The sequence below is a fragment of the Spermophilus citellus genome (genome assembly GCF_964194105.1).
Source record: "Spermophilus citellus genome assembly, chromosome: 4".
In the NCBI taxonomy this organism is placed as follows: domain Eukaryota; kingdom Metazoa; phylum Chordata; class Mammalia; order Rodentia; family Sciuridae; genus Spermophilus; species Spermophilus citellus.
Window position 1 is genome coordinate 127,751,559 of NC_138185.1, and position 16,973 is coordinate 127,768,531.

The 16,973-nt window shown below is 44.1% G+C and overlaps 1 protein-coding gene across 1 annotated transcript in view; it reads left to right on the forward strand.

The window, feature by feature from the left end:
- Positions 1–16,973, forward strand: part of GNB5 (G protein subunit beta 5) — a 41,871-nt gene that overhangs the window by 1,175 nt on the left and 23,723 nt on the right. Inside the window, exons 2-3 of the mRNA XM_081292997.1 lie at positions 11,341–11,477; positions 14,824–14,865. Of these exons, the coding sequence (XP_081149123.1) occupies positions 11,341–11,477; positions 14,824–14,865 (179 nt within the window). The remainder of the gene's footprint in view (positions 1–11,340; positions 11,478–14,823; positions 14,866–16,973) is intronic.

Consider the following 16,973-nt stretch of genomic DNA (forward strand, 5'->3'; position numbering starts at 1 on the left):
TGTGGGCACCAGTTTCCACTTTCTCTTTCCCTCCATTATTCACCTGTTCCTTGGCCAGAACTATGAGATGTATCTTTTCAACAGGGAACTCCAGAGGGTGGATTTTCATTCCAAAAGTGGACGCTGCTGCTGGCCTGCCAAGAGCAGGGTACCATCCAGGGATGGGCCCAAATTTTGGGTTCTCTATCCACAGTGGAAGGGTCTATTCCAATATGTGTTCTCCCTTATTCCCTGCAGCTTCTAAACCACTTTTCTTGCATTACCTTATAAAAACCTTTTTCCTTTAAGGTTTTTGTCACCCACTGATCTCTTCTCCTCTCTCACATGTCATCTTCTGATCTCCAGCCAGGCTCCCTTGTTTCTTAAGAACTTAGGCATTTTTTTTCTTTTTTTAAATATTTGTTATTTTTTAGTTGTAGTTGGACACAATACCTTTATTTCACTTATTTATTTTTATGTGGTGCTGAGGATCGAACCCACATACAAGGCGAGTGCTCTACCGCTGAGCCACAGCCCCAGCCTAACTTAGGCATTTCTTAAGACTGTGTCTTGTGTCTTGCTTTTGATCCTAAGCCTCACAAGGGTAGCCCTTATGACATAAGACCCTCACTCCACCACAACCTCCTATTCCATATGCACCTGGGATCTTGTCAGTACTCAGAACTGTTCCTCCTCCCAGAACTCTTAATTGCTGCAACCTGCTCTTAACAGTTTCTCCCAGGAGAGATCTTTTAGGACCCCGCCTCTTCTCTCTTCCAGTCTCCCAGTCTTGTCCTTTCTTCTCTTCCCTATAAATCCAGGATGGATGCGTTGGTCCAGCATTTCAGCAACAATCTTGCCAAGTAACCTTGACTCTGATCCTCCTGTTTCTTCATCAGAGCTGCCTGGTAAAACCTCAGCTCTGGATGAATCCTTCATTTCCTGCTCCTGAACACTGATGCTGCTGGAGAAAAGCACCAGGAAGCACATGGATACCATTATTATTCTAGTCACTAAGTCGCCTGGGCTCTCAGAGCTGCTCAGCAGTTTCCCTGGTCAACTCCCCACCATGACAGTTTTAGGCTTTCTGCACCTCTGTGCAGGACTCTGACTCCTCTCTCCTCCATCTCTGTATTCTCACTTCCTCCTCCACAGAAAATAGAAGCCAGTAAGTTGACCCCTCCACACCACCACCACCTCTCAGTTCACACTTACAAACTTTCCTTCACATCTGTCCCCTCCTGGCTTGGACCAGTTCACTGCGTCCCCCAGGCTTAGGTTCTCATCATCTCTGGTCTTCAGTTAACACAGCCTGTCGATGGTTCCATCTCCCCTGACCTCTTCTGTTGACATTTACACATGCCAAAGTCTCCCATTCACTCAACACTGTGTGTGTGTGTGTGGTGCTAGGGATTGAACCCAGGGCCTTGTGCATGCAAGGCAAGCACTCTACCAACTCAACACATTTTGACAGCCCATGAAGTCAGGCCCTGTTGTCAGCCCTTGGGGATACTGCAGCGAATGAATTCCTTCGTGGAACCTCCATTCTCAAGTGGGAGTCAGGTAAAACCAGTGATAGGCTAGATGATATGGGTTAGAGAGAAAAGGAGGAAAGTGGGGAAGTGGGGAATGAGGTATGAGGGAGCAGAAGAAAGCTTCAGAGAAGGTGGCGTCGGCAGGCCTCCTGGAGAAGGGCCTCCAAAATCCCTCCTGAAGTAAGAGAAGCATGAGTACTATGGCTGATAGGGGAGAGCATTTCAAGCAAAAGGAACACTATTGCAAAGCCCAAGAGGGAGAGAGTATTTGATGTGTCTGAGGAAGAACCAGGAGACCAGAGCATCTAGAGGGGTGCCCAAAGGGCAGAGTAGGAAGAGTGGGGTTTCTGGCAGGGAGGTTTGTGGGGTTGGGTGGGGACTAGTGCTTTATTGCCTTGAGTGAGTTGAGAAGCCATTGCGGGGTTTGGAGAGAGGCCTGATCTAATTTGAATGGGATAACTCTACCTGCTGTGTTTTGTGGGAGAATAAGACAGCTTGAGGGAGAGCCATGAAGCATGAGATGTCAATGCCTAGGGTACAGGATTCTCTGCAGCAACCTATCAGATACTGTGGAAAGCCCCATTATTCACCACTCCCCAGTTCCTACTGGAAGTTAAAGCCCCAGGTGATTCCAAAGCCTGCCCTTTAGCTGTTCTCACCACACTCTACCCCAGAATCCTGCTTCCTTCTACAAGAAGCACATTCATCCCTCAGCACTCAGGGTGGGAAAGGGGAAGAAAGGTGGGGTAATCTGCAGTTTGGAAACATGATGCTGGTGCCCCTGCTAAAATCAAACAGCTGTGCTCTCATTTTTCCCTGTATGAAGGGAAACCTAGTATCCCCCATCTGGGAGGGTGAATATACAGGCTTGGCAAAGCCAAAGCACTTGCTCGGGATCATGCTACTAGTAAGAGGATGGCCAGGATTCAATTTGTGAATTAGGCTGCCTTCACTAGGCTCTCTCTCCATTAAACAAATGGCCAAGAGCCTAGGGTTGGGGGAGAAGAGTCTATCGAGCTGGGGAGGAGCAGAAGCTGAATCTGGCTTACTCTCCAAAGCAGAGACAGGCATCGGGTACTTTCCTGTATCTCCCAGAGCAACCAGTATGTGGCAGGCAGCTTCTTAGTTGATAGATCTGTTTCTGACACACACAGACCCCGTTGAGGTTACCTGCCTGCTTTATGATGGTCCAAACAGATATGTCCCATTGTGAAGTCTAAGGAGTTTGCCGCAAATTGAGAACATGAAACCAGACACATAAGATTTGTAGTATTGTTAGGGTATATGGCTGTACACCAGAGGGTCATGGTTTATTCCCCAGAGCAGTATGTGTTGGATGCCTGTACATTTTTGCATTTTGCACTTTTACTGTAACCCCTTCCCTATTCTGAGACTCCTTTACACCATAAGCTCTAAGATGACCAACTCGTCCCAGTTTGTCTAGGACTGGGTTTTAAAATGCCCTTCAGTCCTGTGCAAACCAGAATGGTTAGTCACCCTGCTGTTATCTCAGATCCTTGCCTGAAAAGTTAGTGCAACAAAATTGGAGCTCATGAATTTGGAGGGGAAAATTCAGGTTTCCTGACTCCAAACCCTCGGTTCTTCAACTCCCATCCCTTTAACCCTCAATCCCTTTAGTCCGTTCTTTTGGACCTTCATCCTCAAGTCAGGCCCTTGACCATCATGAAACACAGAAATAGCTAATGTGAATCATCTGATGAGAATTCAGCCTACCTGAAACTCAGAGCCCAGGCCCTGTTCTCCAGGGGACTCTACTTCTCCCCACACTCCCCCAGAGCTTCCTGCTTCTCCCTAGATGTTTCCCTTGTCACCTGCTACTTACCTTCTGCTATGGGTGAGTGATTCCTTGATTGATTCTAAGGCATTTACAATCATGGCTATAGCTTATATTAGTCTCCTCTTGCTGCTGTACAGATTTCCACAAATTTAGTGTCTTAAAGGAACATTAGTTTATTCTCTTAATAGTTCTGGATGTCAGAGATCTAAAATCAGTCAGTAGGTCATTCTGGAGCCTTTAGAGGGGTCTCCATTCCTTGCCATTCCCCACTTCTAGAGGCCACCTGCATTCTTTGACTCATTGACCACATTATTCTGATAACGACTTCGGATATCACATCCCCTTCTCTAACTTGGACCCTGCTGTCTCCCTCTTAAAAGGATCCTTGTGGTTAATTGGGCTCACCTGGATAATCCCAGATAATCTTCCCATCTCAAGATCCTTAATTTAATCACATCTGCAAAGTCCCTTTTGCCATTTAGGTAGCATAATCTCAGGTTCTAGGGATTGGAATCCAGAAGGGTCTCCTGCTTCATCCTCCGTTTCCAGCACAGAATTTTCTTCTCCTAGCAAACCCATCCTTCCAGATGAGAGAGCAGAGAGCTGCAGTGATTTCAGAGCAGAACAGGAAGGAAAGCCAAGGTACAGGCTCTGGGTATAGTTCTTCCCTTCACTGTACTTGACTTTTAGAAAGCTGAGATTTGCATTTAAAAGAATGAAAAGTAAATCCATGTATGGATGTATGAAAAGAAGTTCATTTTTTAGTAAGTAAAAAAAAAAAGTGCCAAACAGTATATGTAACCTGATTTCCTTAGCTTAAAAAAGCCGCATTAATATGCACTAATGGAGACACTTTTCATTTTATACCCATCAGCACATTATTCCTTTTTTAATAAATAGGAAAAAATCCTGAAATGGGAAATATGATCAAGGAAGAAAGAGGTGGGAGACAGTTCAACTTTAAAGACTCTTTAATTTGAAATTAGGCTGAGGAATGATCTGGAAGACAGACAGACAGCAGACAGAGCAGGAAGGACACAGTGTTCATTTCATCCAATATACATGACAGCCTCCTGGACTGTGGGAGCTTCATCCAGGTTCCCGGCTTCTTGCAGCAGCTTCCTTTGTTAAGTAACAAAGGAACTGAAACTAATTTAATTTCTCTGAGTACAAATCCAGATTAAATTTGGGTGAATCTCAGAATTCATCATCAGAGGCTACAGACTTTTATGTCTCTTCTAGATATAATTTTGTGAAAAATTTTTTTTCTTTTTTTGGGAGGTGGAGTACCAGGGTTGTACCCAGAGGTCCATAACCACTGAGCCACATCTCTTGAACTTGCCATCCTCCAATCTAAGCCTCCCATACTGCTGGGAGTACAGGCATGCACCACTGCACCTGACCTGAAAAGTTTTATTCTCCAATGCTTTATGGCTGCAGCCTTGGATATTCTGATATCATGGTTTAGGGGGGAAATCTAGGAAAAACCATACTTCTAGATTAGTCTGAAGCAAATATGTTCATTTACTTTTCTGTGTCCTAAGTAACCATGCTCTACTTACAGAGGCTTCTAGAATTCCATCCCCCTCCTCCTGCTGCTCGGCCTCAGGCTGGGAACAAGAGCCCTCTGCCTTGCACTTCCTCTCCCCTGCCTTTTGCTCTACATTCATAATTACACATGTGCCAGCTAATGCAAGTGTTTCTAGTGGACTGTTATAATAAACTAATACTGTGGAAAATTTAGAAATACATAAGAAAACAAATCTTTCATAACTCCACCATGTAGAATAGTGCCTTTCAATTTTTTGATATAGTTCATAGCTTATTTTTATGTTTGTGTATATATTTATAGCACACTTGGGACTGTACTGGATGTAGAATTCAAGCCTAGTTTTTACATTAACCTAATAGATTGAATAGCTCCCTATATCATTTATGTTTCCTTTTAATGTTGTCATATAATATTATATTGGACTGTCTTTAAGATTGCACTACAGTCTAACTTTTCTGTCTTTTAATCGGGGAACTGGGGGTAGAATTTCTTTGTGGATAATGTATGGTTTTAAAGCAATTCAAAAATCTCTGATGGAGGGCTGGGTCTATAGCTCAGTGGCAGAGTGCTTGCCTAGCACATGGGAGGCACTGGGTTTGATCCTTAGCATTGCATAAAAATAAATAAAATAAAGACATACCATTAAAAAAAAATCTGACACAAACAAGAAAGGTACTGTGATTGTAAATGTTTTCCCTCCAAACTAATATTTGAGGGGTGTGAGTTTATTCCATCCCATTCTACCTAGGGGTAAAACCAGACTGAATGAGTTTTCAAAAATTAGTTTTGGACAATTTTCCTCCTTGATTCTTGTTCTACTAAATGGTAGCTATTAAAAGACTGTATTAGTACAAACCTTTGAAAACAATTCAGTATCTTTTTTAATAGTTCTGTCTTCCCATCTAAGACATCTCACTTGTGTTTGAACTTATCTTCTCTGTTTACAATGAGCATTCAGTTTCAGAACATTCATTTTCAGGGACATTTTGGAGTTTCTTCCTGCCCTGGTCCTTTTGTTGGTGGCCTTGTGGAATGATCGGAAGGACCCTATCGCATATTTTCACTTTGTAAATTTACATCGTTTGAATTCTTGTGGTGGATATACATGCTGTACATTTGCTTTAGGATCACATTGCATAGATTATAAAATGAACGCAAAACTATCCTCTGAAAATTGAGAGGAAGCTATGTCTTGGCGAAGAGTTAGTCTTTGCCACAATTATAAGCTGTCTCCCAGGCCGTATCTGGATAAACTCTATCACCCTCATAATTTGGAGAATGACAGCACCCACTTCAGGGACATGGGAAGGAGAGCATGGGGCCAGGGAGCAGCCCCTATTGGAGTAGCTTCAAGGCTGTTTCAGGCACATCTTGGAGGGACCATAGAGAAGAGCAGTGAGTGGGATCTGCCAAGGAAAGGAGTCTCCTAACTGGATTCCTCCTCCAGTGTGGTTTCCATCAACACTCTTCCAGACTGCTCCAGAGAAAGTCATGAAAAGGCAGATCTGACCATGTCACGCCCCTGATGACAGCTCCCCAACAGGCTGCTGTCCCTGGGGGAGCTCTGTTGTGGGTATACAAAGCCATTACTTGCCTGTGCCCATTCCTCACCCTTAGTCTTCTACTGTGATTAAGTTGCTTGTACTGCCCTAAAAACGTTTGCTTATCTCATACTGACCATTATGGTTTGGATATAAGGTGCCCCCCAAAAGCTCCTGTGTTAATATAGGGATATTCAGAGGTGAATTTGTTAGATGATGAGAGCTATAACCTCATCGGTCCATCTTAGTTTGAATGGACTAACTGGGTGGTAACTGTAGGCAAGTGGGGCAAGGTGGGTCACTGAGGGTGTGCCCTGAAAGGGCTCATCTGCCCTGTGGCCCTTTCGCTTTCCCCTCTCTGCTTCCTGACCCAGCCATGAGCTGAGCAGCTTTCCCCCACTGCTGCCCTTCTGCCACACTTTCTGTCTCACTTCAGGCCCAAAACAATGGAGTCGGCTGACCTGACCCTCCAAAATCAGGAGTCCTACAAAAGCTTTTCCTCTGATCTTGTCAGATATTTGGGTAACAGCCACAAAAAAACCTAACTAATATAATGCCTTTGGGCCTTAGCTTTTGCCATTTCCTCAGCTTAGAGTGCCCACCTAGTCCCTCTTACCTGTGAATCATCTTATTGTCCTTTTTTCTGATCTCAAATATCACCCCAGAAAGCTCAGTGCAACACCCACCCTTTGGGGCAGATACTCCCTGTGTCCACACGTCTAGTTCAGCAAGTCACATGTTAGGTTGAAGTTATCTTATGGCTCCATCTCTTCCCCTGACTCTGAACTCCAGGAAGAGCCTAGACAGAGTCTCACACATCTGGCGATCCGGCAGCCTTGCACATGTTGAACCAGGATCATCCAGGAGAGAGCTTGAGCTGTCTGTATACGGCATTAAGATTTGTGTGTAGTAAAGATCAAGTCCAAGTTCTCAAGGGACAGAAAAAGGCCAACATTTAGAAGGAACTTTTAGCAAGGCTACATGTGCCAGGCGTGGTGGTGGACACCTGTAATCCCAGCAGCTTGGAAGGCTGAGACAGGAGGATCACGAGTTCAAAGCCAGCCTCAGCAGTAGTGAAGCACCAAGTGACACAGTGAGACACTGTCTCTAAATAAAATACAAAATGGGCTAGGGATATGGCTTGGTGGTCAAGTGCCCCTGAGTTCAATCCCCAGCACCCACCCCAAATAAAGGACTGCATGTTGAGTTCCTGTGCAGATCAGGAAGTGGGCCTGAAACCACTGTGTGTCTCCCCCAGTGCTCCTGAGTTGCCCTGATGACTGGAGGAGCTGCTTGGCAGCTGATGTAGCAATGAGAGCTAAGAGCTAGTTTAAGAGAGGTACAGAAAAAGCAGGGAAAGGGGCTTACAAGTTTGGTTGCTCCACCAAAAACTGCTGCTTAGAATTGCTACAGTTGATTGAAGAGTAGTAAATACTAAGCACTATGAATATGTCAATTAAGTATTACTGGGAATACGCCAGGTTTCTTTCTTTACATTTTTATGCAGATGGTCTGTTATGCACTGTGCTTTCAGATGTGCCACAATTTGTACAATGATCTATTCCCAAGTATGCCTTAAGCAGAACAAATGTGGGTTTTTTCTCCTTGCCTTAATAGATATGTAATATAAATTTAAGCATACTTCAGTTTTGCATATTTGCAAACTACAAAGTAAACTGAACATTTTTTGTGGAATTTGTATTTTGCATACTCAAGGTGAGAATTAAGTTTTAAATAAACCTATTTTATCAGGGGAAAAAAAAAGTATTCCAGGGTACCCGAGCTGGAGAAGATCACAGCTAATTACCCCGTGTTCCCTTGGCCAGGCTTGAGTAGTCATTCCGGCAACCCCAGGAGAGAAGCAAGGTGGGACAAGGAAGGTGATACGCAAGGTTGCCCAGCTGGCATGTGACAGAGCCTGGCTTTGACCCCAGCAGCCTAAACCCATGGTCAGAATTCAGAACTACCTGCTCCAGTTATGCCTCGAGGGGGCCTCCAATAAGACAGCACCCCTGTCTTCCTGAAGTTTAGCTTCTAGTGGAATTTTCCACCAGGTTGCCATTCTTGCAGAAACCAGATGGTTGTGGTCATCATTTCTTTAAAAAAACTCATTTTAAAACTTATATCCTGGAAGGATGGTTCATCAGAAGGCAAAAAAGAAACCACATGTACCCCAGACTGAGCTCCCCCAAATAGAACACAAAACATATTTAGCTCTTTTCCAGATCTCCTTTTACTTTCTGATATTTAACTTTTAAGAAAATCTTGAATTCAGTGGTTGCAAAACTTGGCAGACAGAAACAGAATGGAGTGGGTTGGGAGTGAATCTCTATGTGGGAAGGGAAAATGCAGTGAGAAAAAGTAATTAATAGTTGGGATATGTTCAAATTCATGTTATGTAAGGAGGGCTCTATTTTAGTTGATGAGTCATCTCTTTTTTTAAGGGGGATGTTAAAAAGCTATGGCTGTCCTAATGCTGAATTTGAGAGAAGCAGCAGTAATATCAGTATAATATCAGTAAAATATTAAAATAGAATATGCTCGCAATGCTGAACTGATGATACAGGCTTATGTAAAAGGCTTGTAAGAATTCAGAAAATTCAGTCTGTTTTTAAACTTCATTCAAGTGTTTTTGTGAACAGTGTATCAATAAGACTGCTATGCTGTTGGTGGCAGTAATTCAGTGTTTCAGCAGGAGCAATGGCATAATGGAGCACTTCAGAGTGTAGCAAGTGTTTTTCCAGTTTTGAGTTCTCACAAAGACTTTTTTGCACATCTCTTTTCTTTCATCACACAAAAGTGGGGCAAGTAAGAGGAACCAAGACTTCTTGGAGAAGTGACTGATTCCAGGACAGGGAAAGGAACAACAGGAACTCAGTGGGAAGTGCACCAAGGACAGTGGGGCATGTCAGGAAGTCACGGGCCTGAAGAACAGGTTCCCAGGGGGCAAGGAGAACAGTTTCAGTATCAAAGTAAATAGCGCTAGTAATGGATTATAACCTATTGAATACAGTAAGAATTCATGCTAATATAAATAAATGAATAAATAAATGTGAGAGGAGGAAAAGCACCTCCTCAGATTGGAAAACCAACTAATAGCAATGCAGAAGGGATAGTAGACTTAGAAAAGTCACCACTTTCTAATCAGCAGCCCAATAACTAGGGTAGGCAGGAGAAATTAATGAGTTTCACAATAAGGATATCAGAGTCTGAGGAATAACATGGTATTTATACAGTCTCGGAGTACATCCCCACAAGACACTTGTTCACTACAAAGATAGTGAAAGATAGAAAAAAGAAAAAGAAACCTGGCAGGTGCTACCTTAAACTAATGATGAAGGTTACCGCCCATAGCAGTGGCTGATGGCAGCATGTGTCCCCAGGAACTCCTCATCCCTACCACCTATGCCTTAGCCAAACCTAATCCTAAATAAGCATCAGGAAAAAACTAATTAGGGAGTGAGATAATTGAGGGCTGAGAAGCATTCATGAATGTAACACTCAATCTTGGATTTTCCTTTTCGATAAAGCATATTGCTGGGACAATAGGCAGCATCTCAATAAGGCTTTAGCTTAGACAGTAGTATTATTTCAGCAATAATTTTCTGATTGTGATCATTAAATATTATTGAAGATAGCTCTTTGCACACTGTGGTGTTTAGGGAGAGGCAAGGGAAGATGGTTTTGCCAGAGGGTGCTATTGTCATTCAGCCCAAACCACATCTCTGCCCTGTCACTGGTTTCCATTGGCAGGTTGCTCCCTGCCCTTTCCCATCAACCTCCCACACTCCCAGGGGGAACAGGTCAACCTCCCTGCCTCTCATCACTCCTTGCTCTGTCTGTAAGGAACTGTGCCCCTCCTAGGCTGTCCACCGGTAGATTACCCTTCCCTCCCCACTTGTCTGCAGAAAGGCCTACCAAGAGGGTTAAGAGGAGAAGGTGGGGGTAGGAGACTGACTTCTCACTGACCCAAAAGGAAGCGGTACCCTCGACTGCTGCCCATGGCAGGAGAACCCATGCTCCCTGCAAATCTCAGTTTCCTCACCTGTGTGATGAAGGGCCTGGGCTTGCTGGCCCCTGTGATTCTTCTGCCCCTGTGAACTTGTCTCTCTCTTAGACTCATCAGTCATAGCCTCTCTCTCAGCCCTAGAAAGCTCTCCCTGGGTGTCAGGATGTGGTCCAAGGCCGTGGGAAGCTGACCTTGGGAGCTTCGTCCCTGATGTAGGTGGTATCATAGGGAGAGGATGTGTTCAGACTTTTAGGCTATCACATTGTTCTCTCTGAGGACTCTAAGATTTGCAGTAAACTCACAGGTACGCCTTCTGCTGACAGCTTGCTTGGTGGTCCTCCCCTTCATTCTTGCTGCAGCACCTACCATGTGCCAAGCCTGTGCTAGACACGAAGATCAGTTAGACATGGTGCCTCTGTCAGGCAGCAAGGTGCATAGGATGGCCGTAATAGGACAATTTTTATATGGTCAGCTTTCCTTGTGAGTATAAAGTGATAATTAAATGACCAGAAGTCCCCATCTGGCTACCAGTGAGTCCTATGAACTTGTATGATTCAAAGAGCCTCTGTGAGCCTCCACCTCCTTGCCTGTTAAATAGGGATAGCGGTCTCCACTGCCTGCCTGCCCACCTCTCCCTTAAGTGGGAGGATTCTATAGAATGCTCTACAAATATGGCGTCTTGTTAATCCCTCAATATGCACCTATTTGAAGTGCTTTGGAAAACCTTAAACACAAAGAGAGCATGACTGTATTATCTGTACCCACTACTGACCTTAGAAGGGAGTATTGCAAAGGCACAATGTAATGTGTAGAATTGGACAATCAAGCTGTGACACAGATGATGCACAGCATCCTCACCCTCGCAAAGCCAGTGTCATCGCTGAGTTAGCTCAGGGCTCAAGATTGATTTGGCATTGTCATTCCAGTACACCAGGTGGCAGAGCGGGTGGAGGCCCTGGGCCAGTTTGTCATGAAGACCAGAAGGACCCTCAAAGGCCATGGGAACAAAGTTCTCTGCATGGACTGGTGCAAAGATAAGAGGAGGATCGTGAGCTCCTCACAGGTACGTTGCACCTGGTGAGTGACCTGAGCAACCTTCTGCTTTTGTAGCTAAGAGAAAGCAGAGCTGTCCTTTTCAAAAGCCATCTTCTGATCTTTATGGGGGGGTTTATTCTCCAAAGGACATGATTTAGCAGAAAGAATTCTCTTGCACACTATAGAACTTCACTAGTTTGGGTAGATTTGAAATTGGTAATAGTTGGAACATTGTAGATTGTATTTGACTTCTTTCATGAGCCATTTAATATTATTTCTATCTGAACATGTTACAAGGTCCTATTTGTGATCAAATGCAATTTTTAAAGTCTTTTTCACCCCTGAATCAAGGACATAAGAGATTGAGATTCCACCAATACTTTCTTTAATTTTAAGAGTTTATCAATGGGCTGGGAATGTGGCTCAGGCGGTAGCGCGCTCGTCTGGCATGCGTGCGGCCCGGGTTCGATCCTCAGCACCACATACCAACAAAGATGTTGTGTCCGCCGAGAACTAAAAAATAAATATTAAAAATTCTCTCTCTCTCTCTCTCTCTCTCTCTCTCTCTCTCTCTCTCTCTCTCCTCTTTCACTCTCTCTTTAAAAAAAAAAAAAAGAGTTTATCAATTCTTATATCTTAATAAATTAAAGATATGTGTTTGGAAATTATTGTTTTTATCATTTTTATTTTTTGTAGTTTACATATTTTATTTACAACTTATCAATTTATAATCTATTTCTGCATAACTAATTACCTCAAGATTTAGCAGCTGTTTTAACAGCAGATATTTATTATTACAGTTTCTAAGAATCAAGCACCCAGGTATTGATTCTGGTTAGGGCCTCTCACAAGGTTGCTGTGAAGACATTGATGAGGCTGCAGTTAGCTGACCCCTTAACTGAGGTGCAGACTCACTTCCAAGATGCATTGCTCACATGGCTGGCTATTGGCCAGAGGCCTCCATTCCTTCCCATGTGAACCTATCTGTAGTTCTACTCAAAACATAGATAGTCTGTTCCAGAACAAGTGACCCAGGAGAGGGAAACAGGGGCAGAGCCATGCTCTCTTTTATGACCTAGCCTTAGGATGACATTCCATCCCTATAATGTATTCTGTGGTTCACACAGAACAGGCCTGATATGACAAGGGGATTCTGTTAGGGAGTGTGAACATGATTACCTGGGATGATGGAGAGGAGCTTGGAGGCTGGCTCCCACAGTTTAGTAACCTTAAATCTGTTTTTTTTAAATCCGTTTTTATGTTGTATGTATTACACATTAAACTGTAAACTGAAGTTCGATAAGATATTCCATAAATCAGATTTTTATGGTCAGTGTAGGTTTTCTGTCACCCCTGGATTTTGCTCAGCTTTTTTAAAAGAAGATTTATTTTTTCTTAATAACTTGTAAGTATAAAAATTACATATCCTAGATTATGCACAAGCTATAACATTTATGTCAGCCTAAAATTGGATAGGACAGTTATTACCATATATTATCTACAAACCTAACATGTCATATTTACCTGCTTTGTATTTTTGTCCATAATAAATTTATCATTTAGGCATATTAAAGAAACCCTGAAAAATAGAACAAAAAGGTTTTCTTCCCACTGCCTTGTCCCAACTGTTGTTATTATTTTGCAGCATTTCTTTCTAACCTTTCTTTTTTCTCAAATGTTTATTTTCACAAAGTGATTATCCAGATGTACATGGTGCTACCTAGCTAGCTCTTTGGATTTTTAAATCCTTACAAGCATATGGAATACCAGCTTTTCTATCACTCATGCACCACCTATTGTAGGTGGGAAGGCCAGGGTCACAATAGCACAGGCCCACACATCCTTCTCTGCTGCAGAGAGGTAGGAGGAGGTGCGTGTGGGTGTGGGGAGGAAACTGGAAAATACAGGAAAGCTCTGCAACAGACTGACTCATTAGCAACCTTCTCCCTTAAAAGGCAGGAAATTAGTCACCCTGATGGGGTAGGATTAGGGTTTGTGGTGGAAGGCACAATCTCTCCAGGCATGTAGGCCCCTGGTATATAAATCTGGGCTCATGGAGGGGACCACATTTAGTTTAATGAAATTCCAGAGTACACAGGGAGACCAGTGGGCTGGGAGGGGGAGGAAGCCATGGACATGGGAAGTGAGGTGACATCAGTACTCTCCCCCACAACCGTCTGTGGAGGCTCTAGGCACGGAGGACTGAGGCACAGAAAGAAGGCTTAGCTGAGCTACCCACACTTTGTGTTTGGCCATTTAGTCAGAATTCAGACCAGAAGAACCACTGCACTTAGGGATCCTGAAAGGCCCCAAATGACCAACTTTGACTTAGCTTCAAGGTTCCTCAGCCACACACCTTAATCCAGAAATTTTCCATCAGATCATGTGAAGCAAGAAGCTGCATCCCTTTAGAAATCAGACCTTGCTTCTGCCTGTAGGTGGCGTTTTCTTCTGATTTCCCTCAAGCTCATTCAGCAGATTTGGCTCCAAATGCTTGAGTGATTCAAAAATTGAGCCTGCCACAGAGAGCGCAGATTTACCATCCCTGAGGATATGCAGGGACACCATGCACTGAAGGAGGCCAATTTGTCCACCCTCTTCCACTATCCGCCATGATCTGGGCAGGTGTTTGCTTGTGGGGGGCAGGACTCATAGATTTACCTCCAGTGGGTTTATACTACAAATAGACGGCAAGGTGGTCATGCCCTACACCCCCAGCATGGGTACCAGCAGTCACAAGGAAAGTAACCATATTGTTTGTGAAATCAATAGCCCACAGCTCCCCTGACAGGGGGTGCTCTTTGTTCACTGAACAACTGCCCAAAGGGCTCCCCGTTGTTATAGGAGCATATTGTTCTGGGTGTGAAATCTCAGAGTGGGGAGCTCTGCTGTCCTTGGGCACCTGGAGAAGTGGACTGCAGGGAACATGGACTTCAAGGAAATGGGAGAGGGGTTGAGGTATTGGAGATAATGTAGAGATTTATTGTTTACCTGTCAGGCACCTGAAGGTAATTTAAAATTTTTACTCCCCTGTCTAACTTTTGGACATTTAGAATAGGGGGGATGACAGCAGTGTACCAACAGCTTGTGCAGGTTGATCAGCGGTATAGAAGAAGCATCTGAGCCTTGCTTTGTGTACTCATGTTGATTCAGAGAATGTAGGGTTTAAAACTGGGCCTTTCGCCAGCCTGGGAAGTTCAGCCCCTCCCCACCTCCATTTTTTTCATGAGTAGGTTGGCGGGTCTCGATTACCAGGTACTTGCACCAGCTTTCCACTTCACTGTCCTGCTAGACGCAGCTTGACAAGGACTTCTCAGCAATTACCTGAGAGAACTTGTTGCCAGCCCCTGAACTGTTTTCTCTTCTCCCTCCAGGATGGGAAGGTGATCGTGTGGGACTCCTTCACCACCAACAAGGTGAGGCCTCCTTCCCAGGCACATCAGGGAATCTCAGTATCCTGCCTGGTTTGAAGGTGCTCTATCCTGATCCTCCACCAGGGCCCCACTGCGAGTGACCACTCAGCCTCTAGACGGGAAAGCCCAGGGAAAGCCCAGCCACATTTGAGCAGCTCAGCCAGCCCAGAGCAGCATTTGTTCCTCTCTCGAGAACTCCCTCACCCTGAGAAGAACATGTAGTTACTATAGAGGGAACTAATGCTAAAGTGGGAATGGGCATAGCACAGAAAACTGCCACATTCACATGTCCCACTGCATTTTACTATTTTTCTTCCAAGTAATGATGGGAAGTACCAAAATCCTCCGTCATTTCTTCCCCTTGTACCTTGGGCCAGACTCCACATCAGTGGAAATGAACAGGTGGAAAGCTGAGGCTGCTGTGGGACTGAACTGAACCATCATGTGATACTGTGGAGTCTGGTCTGGGCACACATGGCTAAAATTAGATCTAGATTTAGACTTAACATAACATATAGGCTGAGCTCTATGCTAGGCATTTGCATACCTGTATCATACAGCGTTTGCAGTAGGAGAACTGTGTATTAAATATGGGTTCCAATATTTATTTGGAAAGGAGATCTTCCTCTTAGCCATATAAGAAAAGGAGACCTATACCTCCTGATACAGCGGCAGCTGAATAGCATCCATGTTCCCCATCATTGATTGTGTTAGTAAATGTCATGGTAAGCAGCTGTTACGTGATCTAGTCCAGTGAGGGACCAGAACCATTTTGTAGAGGATGTGCAGGGACACCATGCACTGAAGGAGGCCAACTTGTCCACCCTCTTCCACTGTAGAACAGAGTCCTTAATGGTCAGGCTCCGGGAGAATAATAAAAAGAGCAATCTAAATAGGGCTTTCTTACACATCACCTCCTTGCAAGCCACAGCCTCTCCTGGCATCCCTCAGCATCTTCTGCACTGTGGGGTGCAATCATTTCTATTTGCACCTTAGGCATAGGGCACGGGCTGATTTCTGGGAGCTTCAGGGATGCTGTGTGGCTGCTTAGAGAACATAGCCATTACTGGTAAGCAAAAGGGCCCTGGCCCTGTGCTGAGAGCGGCCACTTCAGCTCCGCTCATTGGAGGGTGTGGGTTATTCTTAGCATCTGAAAGGCTGCAAGACTGTGAGTGACAACAGGATTTTGGCAGGCAGTATTGGAGCCTGTGTTTCCCCATGGAAACATGGAGATTCACAACAGAAAAGAACACCTGGCCTCTAATGTCCATTGGGAATCATCTAGTCCCATCTCTCGCTTCATTGGTGGACAATGTGGGACAAGCAGGAAAAATGTCCATTCCACATGGGGTTGCATATGTTGTTACTGTCAAAACCAGGACCAATATCCTGTGCTCCTTGGAATTACAATCATGATGTGAGTGTCCAAGAGATATGGTTTTTATTGTTTGCTTATCTGCATGCAGGAGGACATAGTGACTGGGCCACCAGGCAGAAGCCAGGGATGTTCTGCTTAGTTATTTTTTAAAAAATATATATTTATTTTAGTTATAAATGGACCTTTATTTTATTTATATGCGGTACTGAGATTTGAACCCAGGGTCTCACACATGCTAGGCAAGTGCTTTACCACTGAACCACAAACCCAGCCCCGTCTGCTTAGTTCTTAATGCTTCCATTTACAGGTTCTCTGTGATCCATGCACACAACCCAAGGTCACCCTCCTCCTCCTGTCACCCCCATGCATGTACGCCCTCTCCAGAAATGGTTTCAGGACCTATAGTGAGCAGAGACTTATGCTTACTCACCAGTAAGCAAACTTCTACATGGAAAATGGAAATCAGAATCAATAAGGTAAAATACTTACCTGAAAGGAGATGCAGATACATATTCAGATTCAAAGAAAAGGAACCCCAGTAGTCAAGCAGAAGAACAAAGGGAATGTAACATTAAGAAGTAAAATATTGGTCTGGGGATATAGCTCAGTTGGTAGAATGCTTGCTTCATATGCACAACATCATAGGTTCAATCCCCAGCACCACCACCAAAATAATGAATAAAAATAAAATATTACCAGGCATGCAGATATATACCTGTAATCCCATCTATTT